The 11,769-nt window shown below is 35.6% G+C and overlaps 1 protein-coding gene across 2 annotated transcripts; it reads right to left on the bottom strand.

The window, feature by feature from the left end:
• Positions 1-4,192: 4,192 nt before the first annotated feature.
• On the bottom strand, positions 4,193-11,135 carry LOC113864937 (synaptotagmin-2-like). 2 transcript variants are annotated; one of them, XM_027499190.1, is made up of 12 exons: positions 10,800-11,135; positions 10,617-10,715; positions 10,468-10,518; positions 10,233-10,356; positions 8,930-9,048; positions 8,753-8,854; positions 7,705-7,779; positions 6,820-6,896; positions 6,475-6,721; positions 6,049-6,399; positions 5,330-5,458; positions 4,207-4,584 (listed from the first exon to the last, which is right to left on the bottom strand). In XM_027499190.1, exons 1-12 carry the CDS (start codon positions 10,908-10,910, stop codon positions 4,456-4,458), a joined length of 1,614 nt encoding a protein of 537 aa, XP_027354991.1. In that variant the 5' UTR covers positions 10,911-11,135; the 3' UTR covers positions 4,207-4,455. The 2 variants fall into 2 exon arrangements, with proteins under 2 accessions (XP_027354992.1, XP_027354991.1); XM_027499191.1 differs by lacking the exons at positions 8,753-8,854; positions 10,617-10,715; positions 10,800-11,135 and having other exon boundaries at positions 4,193-4,584; positions 7,705-7,748; positions 10,468-10,485.
• Between the last annotated feature and the right edge of the window lie 634 nt (positions 11,136-11,769).

Raw genomic sequence — 11,769 nt, 5'->3', positions numbered from 1 at the left:
TGCCGAGACTCTATGCTCCATTACCTCACCTCGGCCTTTTGCTATACGGGGGATGAACTTGCTGGGCCCATTTCCTTTGGCCAAAGGACAGTGCAAGTTCCTTTTCGTCACTGTTGACTATTTTACAAAGTGGATTGAAGCCGAACCCCTCGTGGCTATCACGGCTAACAATATTCAAAAGTTCACTTGAAAAAAATATTATTACACGTTTCGGCATACCAAATGCCTTAGTCACTGATTACGGGCTTCAATTCACAGATCGACACTTTAATGAGTTGCTAGAAAGACTTAAATTAGAACACCGGGTCACTTCGTTTGAGCACCCTTAAAGTAATGGCCAGGCCGAAGTAGCAAATAAGGTTATTCTTCATGAACTTAAAAAATGCTTGGGCTCAGTAAAAGGAGAATGAGCCGAGAAGCTACCTGAAATTATCTGGGCATATCGATGCACTCCCCAAACCACTACAAAAGAAACACCTTTTTGACTAACATATGAAATTGAAGCTATTATTCTGGTTGAGATCGATGAACCTTCTTTTCAAAGACAACACTTCGAGGAAGAAGCAAATTCTATTTCTTTAAGTACTCACTTAGACATCATCGACGAAGTCTGAGACTAGGCCATTATCATTACCGAAACAAGCAAAAGGGCAATATCACAGAGGTATAATTCAAAACTTAAAAAGAGATAGTTTCATATTGGAGATCTAGTGTGGAGGGAAACAGACGAGGTGCGTCGAGATTGACGAGAAGGGAAGTTAGCCGCCAAATAGGATTGACCTTTTTGGATATTAACTAGTTTAAACAATGGCTCATATAAGCTCAAAACCCTTGAGGGTAAAGTTATACCAAGGACCTGGAACGCATCACATCTTAAGCATTACTACAACTAAGATATTATATTTTGTATAAATTCAGTACACTCTTTTCCTCGCTCGAATTTTGTCCTTTTAAAAGAACGTGAAAAGAGGTTTTTCTAAAAAAGTTTTTAACGAGGCACTTCATCAATAAAGAGCTCTTCTTACTTAAAAGATGTGCTTTTAATTCATTATTCCCTCCCGAGTACCTCACTCAGCTAAGGTTGAATCAAATATTCTCTCCCAAGTACCTCACTTGGCTAAGGTTGAATCAAATATTCCCTACTCGGCTAAGGTTGAATAAAAAAACTCCCTCCAAAACTCCCATTTGATTGAACCTCCTCACTTACCTCCAAAGCATTTTGGGTTTTTACAAGCTGAAGCACAGGCTCTAAAGCCAAGCTGCGTGCCATCACCATGGCTCGGGTTTGTAGTTCATAATACCATTGCCACCAAGACCAATTATCCTGTTTATTTACAATAGCCTTCCCAATGTCTGACAATAGGTCTGGGGATACAACCTTGGTAGCCTTAACCCCATCGACAAAGTTTATCCGTTAGGACAACTGGAGGGATAACGGTCTAAGTTGAAGAGCTACTCAGGCCAGTTACTGTCTCGGTGCGGGCATATTTTCATCTACGATCTTTGTCGGATTCCTTCCCCTTGCCCTTGTCCTTTCTTTTCTTTGGGTGTCCTTCAGCAAGAGGAAGGTCTTGAAAGGGAGGGCACGGTTCAACCAATTCTGGAACATGGTCAATTCGAGGATGGCGGTGTTATTCAGCTGAAGTTCCCTCTAAAGCCCGACAACTTTATGCTTGTCGGTAGGACATACCAGCTCCTCTTTGTGTCATAATACCTGCACCGAAAATAAAGAGTCAAATCAATATAGTACTAAGCATACCCTCTAAGCCCAAGCAAGGCTTAGGAGATTTTAGTAAAAGGCTAAGTGCTCGTGCGGGGAGTTCTCGAGGGAGAGATTTCAAGTAATCCAGTGCTAACGACTCTTACCAAGTAAGCATCTATTCTAGATAGATGTCATATCAATGAGGCATTCGAGTCCAATGGAAGGGAAAAAAAGGGTCTATCTTCATTATCATAAAAGTATTTTTTTTACCGATAGGGTCAACGATTATTTTAAAGTATTCAGTTTTAAAACTCTTAAAAGAAGAGTATAAGGTTTGACAAGGGCAATTCGGCCTACCTTATTAGTGACATCCACCTGGCTTTGTCTAAAGGTCGGGTAAAAAAATAATGAAGAAACAAACTACACTAGGCTCAATATAATGAAATTTACACAAGATTTGGAGCACTTGCATCGCTGCCCACCTGTTTGGATGCAGTTGTGTCAGTGTGACGTTTAAAACCCTTTATACACCCATTTAAAATTCATCAAAGGGAAGTACTACCCCTAACTCCCTAAATTACATTCATATGCAAATAAGGTGTCAGTCATCTTGGCACCATCACCTAAAATACATATTCAGGGTTTACCGACTCATTGCCTCGACAAACATTGTCGGTTATTGGATAGGGATCCGAAGCATCCCACAATGCTATGTTACATTGATATACAAAACCCTACAGCTACCTCTTTTGTATGAAGTATGAGTAGTACGTGACTACTTTCCCCATCCACCCACTAGCATTTGGGAGCGATTCGTCTGAATCCGAGTCCACCCCTTTGGCATTAGACGACTCGGCTTCGTCTCTCAAATTCCTAATGGTGACAGTATTAGCTGCATCACCCATAACTCCATCGCTCGATCGAAAAGGGATATCCCCTATCCTTTCGGTCTCGACCCCCTCCTCTATTCCATCAACCAATTCAGTCCAGCGTTATTCAACAAGGAATCCTCCCACTCCATTGAATTATTCATATCCACAAGATTAAGAAAAAAAAGACGAAGAAGGGTAACAGCGAAGCAAACGTACCTTACAATTTAAAATGTAGAATGCTTGAATGTTTTAGCAAAGTATACCCCTCGATGCAGAGCAAAAGCATACATAATGCTTGGACGCAACCTTTTTATAGAACACAAGGCTTTGAGTAGATGAAGGATCACCCCTTCTCTCAACCGTTAGATCTCTTCTTAGATTAACAGCTATGAACGTGCAATCTTTCGTTTCAAAATACAAACTACGATAAAACCCTAAATTGTTGAAACCCTAATCTACCAACACGAAGCTCTTACTTCTTTAGGCTTGGGGGGCAAGAGCATATTGGATATTCGGTCATTCTCACACAAACAGGAATTCGAATATCCCTTCGACCTAACACCAATAGACAAAAACCACACATTAAAATAAACAAGTTTTTGAAGAATTAATCCAAAGCCCTTACATCATACCTCATCGGGCTTGGGGGGCAAATGTACTGGATAAGACACTACTTGGTCATTACAACAGAAAAAGAAAATTGAACACCCTTTTGGCTTGACACTAGGATAAAGGGTATCTGCACCCTTTCGACCTAATTAAAATAATTAAAAGATTAATAGTCAATAATAAAAAAAAAAAAGACTAATTACCTAGATAATCAGAAGTCTAAGACAGAGCTGAGTCGTGAAACTTATTAGTCCAATGTATTGTTTATAAAAAAGAAGTAAGAAGTATAGGTAAATAGTTAACTTTTAAAAATTAAATAACATTTATTATCTTACTCTACACCTAATACTGACTCCATTATCGGAGTGTCGATATCTTCCCCCATATCATAGTAGAAAAAATCTAAAACATTCTACAAAGATGTCACGTCAGAGGACAAGAAGAGGAAAGACTGCAGAAGACTAATATGAATAGTATATATATTCAAACTTTCAAAATCCATTCATATGTTAACCGAAAATAAAATCCTACCTAAATTTTTTAAGAGTAAATAATAAATATATTTTTAAAAAATCTTCAATTAATTTTTTTTTTCATTTAAAACTGTTGCACAAAAAGCAACATTTATAATGTATATTACAATATAGTTATATTTTATTAAAATAAAATGCAGAACCTTTTACCAGTGTTCCTACGCATTCAGACTTAAAACCAGTGAATTCTTGAAGAGGGCGGGTGCTCGGTAGCAAAATTTGGAATGAGATATTGACTCTTAAAAACTGAATTTTCTAAACCACCGTGATTGGTTGCTTTTGATTTCCCAAAATTTGGTGCGAAAGTTTTCGTACCCAATAGCAAAATTGTCGATTTATTTTAAGGAAATTGCTTCTGACCGAAAAAGAAATCGTAAGTTGCATTGCCTCTTGATTCATGGTACTGGATTTCAGTTAGTAGTCGACATAATAATACAAGGGTGAAAAAAACAAAATGAATCAGTAAAAACAAATTGAGAACACAGATTGTCTTTAATCATATCATATAATGCATATATAATCCAAACGAAATCATATCTATGCTTTTGCTATTTCAAACATTTTTATGACAAACATGTACATGAATGACAAATAAAACCAAACTCTCCCACAAGAAGAATACAAGAAATACCCTTCTCACTTTTCCTTTCATTGCATGGAAGACTCAATTTTAAAAGAAGAGAAAAGGGAAGAAAAGGAAACAGAAGTACAAATATACGGAGAATTTAAGCACCATGATTTATGAGGTTCTCCACTGCAACTCTATCTGGATGCGACCATTCTTGGAGTCTATAAGATGGTACTTCTCATTAATTCTTTTGTTAGAAACAACATCCCCAAGATTGATGTCTATATAACCCAACGATTCCTAATGCCAAAAGGAGTAGCAAATGTCAGTCATCTCAAACAGCATGAAAGGAAAAAACAAGCCATTGGGCTTATTTTCAGGGCAAAGCACTGCTGTTCTAAAAGATCATATTAGTGCATGCGAAGCGAGGAACCAAGTGATGTGATAAAAAAGAGTTGCAACGTGTGTGTGTGTAGATTTGTATTTCAGCAATGAGAGTCAAATACAAGAATCACTTTGGAAACATAAGTGCTCCATAAAGTATACAGAAGAACAAGTGCATAGTTTGATAACAGCTTACCACAAGACAAAATAAAATTCCTCTACCTATCTCCCAAAAAATCAAAATAACGTTCCTCTGAGCTGACAAAGTCAATTTCATCCGCATAAGAAACTACAAACAATACAATCCTCCCTCAACATACAACTTTGGCTAAATTATATAAAACTCCCTTCAATTTGAGATACGTGATTTATTTTCTTTGCTTCCAATTAAAACAATCAACCTCTTAAATATATAAGATTGTGCAAATCACTCCTAGAGCTTCCATTAAAGTAGATAACTAGAAGCACGATGCAGGTGAGTTGCTTTTTGTGAAGATTCCACAAGTTCTTTAATTCATGTCAATAATTTGAGGCTTCCTAGTCTAACTTTCACTTTTGCACAAGATAGAGGCTCTGGATAAGTTGTAATTTCTACTGTGTATCATCATATTAATAATCCATTATATAATTCAGAACGGTCAAGTTGTTATGGATTATGTACCTTTTGGTGGAGTAGGTTTCGTGATGAAGAGCTAACAACCTCCACATGTAATCTATCATTGCTGGGAGGTTCCTCCACCATAAATTGGAACTCCTCTTCCCATCTTGGATCTCTATTTTTTTTTATGCGCTGCAGTTGTAACCACAGTATCAGCATTCCGTACAAAAACCAATTTCAATTTGAATGTAACGTACATGTACCACTCCAATATATATTTGTCTCTGACATTGCATCTACATTCCATTATATTCTTGTTCTCTATTTTTCGTTTATATTAATAACCAAAAAAAAAAAAAAAACTGACAAATTTGCTTAACTAAGTACATGGAAAATTCACTAGATCACACCAACCATACCATCATACACCAGTTATTTTACCAAACTATTAACCCACAAACATATACTGTGTAGAATGATCAAACTACAGTATATTTGATGACAAGCTTCCAGGATATACCACACTCTATAAGAGATTTGCCATGTTGGAACCTATACCCACATCCACCCCCTCCTAGTTAGCATCCATTAGTAATGGCCTTTGGGGATTGGTTGAGTTGAAAGAATTTCAGAAACTAATTGAGGCATATTAAAACCCCAGCTTGTAAAGAGGTTTTCCCCTATCTTCCAGAGGAAAAGTTAGGGAGCCTGCTATTTTTTTTGTTCCAGATAATCCAGAAGAAATAAAGGGTAAAATGCTAGCATTTCTGAGGATTCTATACCTTAGTCTTTTTCTCTTCCCCTCTGAAAATAAGACGTACATGTGGATTAGTGTGGTGCTTTCCTTCAACATCTTGAGCTTCATGGACTATAACTACAAGCAGACCTCCACCTGCTGGAGTACCTTCAGGAGCTTTGGGTACCGTCTGTGTCTCTTCAAACCCCTTGACCATATCTTCCTCCTTGAAGGGTTTATATGTCAATTCTACAACAATCTGCCCTCGTGACTTCTCATTTTGAACATCATTGGGATCCATATTTTTTAGGAGGTCGAGAGTAAAACGTTTAGACTCTTCAGGGGGAAGTTCTTTTAAAGAGATCACATTCATACCCATCTTGTCATGCTTTCCAACCTAAGCAAAGATACAAACAAATCAGTTCAGACATCACAAGAAACAATAATATAAAATTCAGTTCAAGAGGTTTACCTGCTCCCAGTCATAAACATTAATCTCTAAAATTTGGGACTCTGGATCTTTAACAACCAAATTGAATTCCTCATTCCATTCAGGATTTAAGTTCTTGTGCTTCACAGTAGTCTTTTTTGATGGCAACTTATCCTCAGTAAGCTTTAACTTCACATAAGGGTCAGATGCACCAAGCAAATCTTTCTTCTTTAACTTCATTGCATGCAGAACCTTTACGTGTAAAATTCCAACAGGCCTCTTCAAGGCTCTAGATTCCCAATAATATTCACAAGAAAAAACAGAAAGGAGTTAAGGTAATATACCATTAAATTATGACAAAGATTTTATATAAATGAAGAAACATACTTTGCTGGATCTAACACTTGAACTTCCAGGGTTTTGGGCCATAAGTACATGTTTGCAACCTGATCTTTGACAAGTTCCTGAAAACAACACTCTTTAATTTAGTTTAAAAGTCATGAATTCTTCAATGAACCAAAACTATCTAAGATAGTAACAAAAACACAGATATGTCATATGTGCTGCTATACATAAATTACCACCAGTTTTCCATTCACATGTTAATATGGATTAATAAAACTTCATAAAAGAAGGTAGTACAATGATAAAATGTAAGACATTTAACATAGCCATAAAAAAATTCCATCAAACAGATGTCTCCAACCAAATGATATTTATAAAACTAATTCAGAAAAATGTATGAATATAAGATGAGATTTCAACTCTGCCAGAGAAGAAAATTTCCAAACTAAGGCCAGCTTGAATCAAAAGGGTAACAGCAACCATCAGACACCACCGGACCAGACCACTTCAATTTTCAAGATCATCTCCTAATTATACCCTCAATGAACTGCAAAGTAATACCTAACAAGCCCACAAGCCATTCAACTTCAGACCTTGACACCACATTTCCTATTACAAGCCATCAATACAAGCCAATTCAATTACTAATTCAAGTTCTTATTTCTTCTAGCAATCAAATTTCTATCTGTCATGCACATGCAACTTAATGCAGGAAACTGTTCCAAGATAATTAGCACATCCTTCTGGAAGCAAGATGTTTTGTGCATACACAAATCAATGGACTGTGCTGAGAATATCACCTATTTCAAAATATGATCTAGACTGTGTACTATGCAGGCAATGACCACTACTGCTTAAAGAGTGGAAGATAAATGCAAGCAACTTTAAACCCCAAACATTAACCATTAAGTAAGATAGGAGCAATACCTGAACAACCCTATAGATGCCAGGAATAGACATCAGATCAGCCCCTACAAGTTTTAGCCCAAAGTCAACATGTGGCTGCAAAATAACATACACCAAAAACAAAAAGAGCAGATAAGTACCATACATTAAATAATCATAAGTTGACATCAATCTTGGGAATACAATACCAGAGTTTCCCCAAACATTCAAAATAAAAAAAATAAAAAAATACTAAGTATAAACAGGAAGAAAAAGGTTAGAAATTCTGCAACATCAAAGTTATTATGAAATGGCAAGAATAACTCCAGTTATTATTATCATAAGCATAAAGTAAAATATGCCTATAATCAGTGATCATTTATATCATTACAGATGCAAGACCCAAAAGAATAAGACACAATCACAATTATATTCTCATTATATTTGAAGTTGATAAACTACTAACAAGGGAGGAAAACAAAAGTTATATGAACACGATCCCCTTGTTGACAACAGCTCAAAGTTTGAGCGCTGATAATTTGATCATCACTATAATTGCCCTAGAGTCTCTCAAAATATTTTGAAAGTCACCCTTCAGAATGCATAAATGCAAGGATTATCTCACTAGGATTATGTCAGATAAGGGAGTTGTGATTTCTGGATGTAACTGGTCCTTAATACCCATGTAGTATTCCTAAAAACAATTACTGATCCACTACACTACATTCTTAAAACTTCCAAGATGAGGACAAAAGAGCAATTCAAATATACATGCAACAAAAGAAGACAGAGAAGTATATCCTGAATTTAAGTATTCAATTGGAAGAACAAGCATGGTATTTGTACACAAGTAGGTTGGAATGAAAGACCTTCCCCAACTCCTCCTTCCCATTAAGAATAGAGTTTCCTATAATCCAGTATGTAATTTATTCCAACTAGAAATTATTCTTCCCGTGATAGATTATGCTCTCAAACATGGCTACAGTTGACAACAACCACAAAAACAATATCAAATAAAATCTTTCATTGCATATTCAAGTGACTATGCAAAGTGGTCAGTGGGGAAGCAATACACCCAACAATCACCAACCTTTTCCATGAGAGAGACATATATGTTGGAAAAGCAGGGAAAGCTAGGAACCAAAGGCTTCAAAGTAATACGAGGCAAGAGGAAAACTTGCAAATCCACAACCTGAAAAGGACACAACTCTTAACATGAAGGAAAAATATTATCCATCTCCTCTCTACAAACACACAACAAAGTTACCTGAACGGTTGCTGTCAACCCAAATGCCTTAACAGAAACAGTGACATTAGGATTTCCAGCCCATTTTACAGAAGGCTCCATAATTAACTCCTTCTCATCGGTCACGTAAACTTTCATTCCTACAAATATGCATTTAACTAATAATTAGTAAAATTCATATCACATAACAGATAAATTATTAAGACAAATCAGTCATGTCCCTAGAATAGCAAAGAAATAAGTCAAACAACCCATGGAGATGAAGACAAAAGAATAATCTTTAAGTCTTCAACAACTGCCACACACATAACAAGTAAAACCCTAAAAAGGAATTTGTGGGGAAATGCATCATATAATACGTCAAGTTTTCTTCAAATTCTAAACGGAAACCATCTTCCAACTAGTCTGTTCAAGTTCAAGGAAAGTACAAAATCTCAATTTCAAACCTTGAATTTAGGGTCCATTTGGATAACTACTTAATTAATCCCTTATTCTATAAATTCTTATTATGCAAGGGTTTTATACCATAAATTAGACCATAAAACTTATTTACATAAGTTAAAAAGATTTTATTTTAATAAACTATATGGAGAAGCTTATTGAAATAAGCTGAAAAAAACTCATAAGTCATTCTCAATAGTTCTCCATCAGCTCTTCCAAGCACACCTTTAATAGAAGAGCCATATTTTTCATTTTTCTTATTATATATACATTTTTATATAGTTATTAAAAGAATAAATAATTAAATTTGTGTCTAATAAATTTTGTGGGACATGTTAGCACTTGAATATAAAAAAAAACTCATATTAGTTCCTGAAAATCACACAAGTCATGCTCGTTTTATTTAGGACAATTATCCCTAAAGAGGACCAATATAATCTACAACTTATAATTTTAGGAGACTATAATAAAACTTTTACACTTTTAAGGATTCATGTGTCCACCTCAATTTTTTTTCAGGGGTCAAACAAGGCTTTAATCTTATTAAAATCTTTGTTTATTCTTAGCGTTATTTTGGTGTTAACCCCTATTATTAAAAGAAATGTTCATAATGTTTGCATTCAAGGTTTTGTGCGTAGATTCTAGTTGCTGTTTCTCTAATCCAACCAATTGTTTCTGAGTTCATCTCCTATGCAAAAAGAAACAAATCGATGGTGGCATTAGCAACGTCTAAATAAATAGTGATATTTATCCCTTTACGAAAAATAGAAAACTCGGTGAAAATAGCTAACACAGTTCACAAAAACATCGGCAATACCCAAACCAGCTGTAGGCACAGCTAAAAGGTTCTCATTAAGGATGCATCATCTCCAGATCTACTAACCTTGAAAAGTTGGCGGTAGTGACCCCAATGTGAGTGTTTCAAACTCAACAGAATCAATCTTATATTTAGGAATCTGCTCAGCAATTATGGGTTTTGCAATGTTCCTCGCAGTCTTGCAAATTGCCTAAACAATTTTATTAAAAAATAAACATATAGTCAAACAAGCAACCAAACAAGGAGGAGCAAAAAGCTAGGCATTGATTGAGAAGGGTTAAAGCATATCAAAATTACAAACCTTGTCAAGATAAGGCCACATATATTGCAAAAACTTGTTCAACCAGTCAAGCTTAAGAAAAGCACAAATAGATAATAGTTCAGTATCCAAATCTCAAAGCAACATAAAAAAAAAAAAAAAAACCGCAGTAATTGGGTAGTTTTGGTTACCCGATCAAAATCGGGATTCTTAATCCAAAGTGGAATCTCAGGAAACATTCGTTGCAAAGTCTCTGGGTCTTGCTCCACCAATGGCTTGATTTCAGGATCCTGTTCAAGCCATGCGAGTATGAGATAATAACAGTTAAAATCAAGCACAAATACAACGCTTCGAAAATCATGCTACATACATACCTCAACATTGGTAGGTTGAAAGTAAATGAAGAGAAAATAACCAGCCGCAAGGCCAATGGAAATCCCAACTCCAAATCCCAAAAACCCGAAAATGGTACTAAAGAAACCCATCTTCAACTATACCCAATCCCAGATCGCGATTTCCCTCACCACTACTAAATCTTCACTTCACCATTCCTACTATCCAATTCCAATTTAAAATTTAGAGAGAAAAAAATTGAAAAGCTGAACTGAAACAAAAACACGTTAGAGTTGTTGTCCTATAGTGGCGTTGGGGCACATCAATGAAACGGTCGAAGACCAAAGGCGAAGCAATTGAACGGCTAAAGACGGATAAAGAAAGCAAAGCATCCCATATAAGAATCAATTATTAATAAAATAAAATAAAATATAAACAAGTGTACACGTGGCGTGCATGGGAAGTTGTCGGCATGGTTATTTGCCAGATCACCTAGTGGTGACCTTGACGGCTGAAGCCTATGCGCTGATATATGACACCTAGCACCTGGCTAGTTACTAGTAAAAGACAAAAAAATATCTTTTACACTGCCTCGTCGTATGTTGGAAAACAAGGAGAGGAAAAAAATAATGTTCTAAATTTACAAATGATGTAATAAATAATTTATGTTACTTTTTATTTGGAGACATTAATATAAATTTAAATTTTGATTAATAGTAATATAAAATTTTGTAATACGATTTGGAAAGTTGATGTTTAATCTTGAAACAAACAAGCCCTCGGAAGTTGAAAATTTACACTTTGACATTGTGTTAAAGTCTCTGAACAGTGCAAGTGGAATTCAAACTTTATCATCCCTTCATTTTAAGTGAAAAAAAAATATTAAAATACATCATCAACCTTTTTCTCCTTGCATAACAGTTTCTTTCCGAGTTAAATGCAACTGATCGATGGTTTCCATTACTTTTAAATAAATTCGTCTGGATTTTCTAAGTGAAGAGAAATGTTATT

The sequence above is a fragment of the Abrus precatorius genome, unplaced genomic scaffold (genome assembly GCF_003935025.1).
Source record: "Abrus precatorius isolate BTA unplaced genomic scaffold, Abrus_2018 Scaffold4, whole genome shotgun sequence".
Lineage (NCBI taxonomy): Eukaryota > Viridiplantae > Streptophyta > Magnoliopsida > Fabales > Fabaceae > Abrus > Abrus precatorius.
Note: the sequence above shows the minus strand (reverse complement) of the source record. Positions and strands in the feature narration are given on the sequence as shown.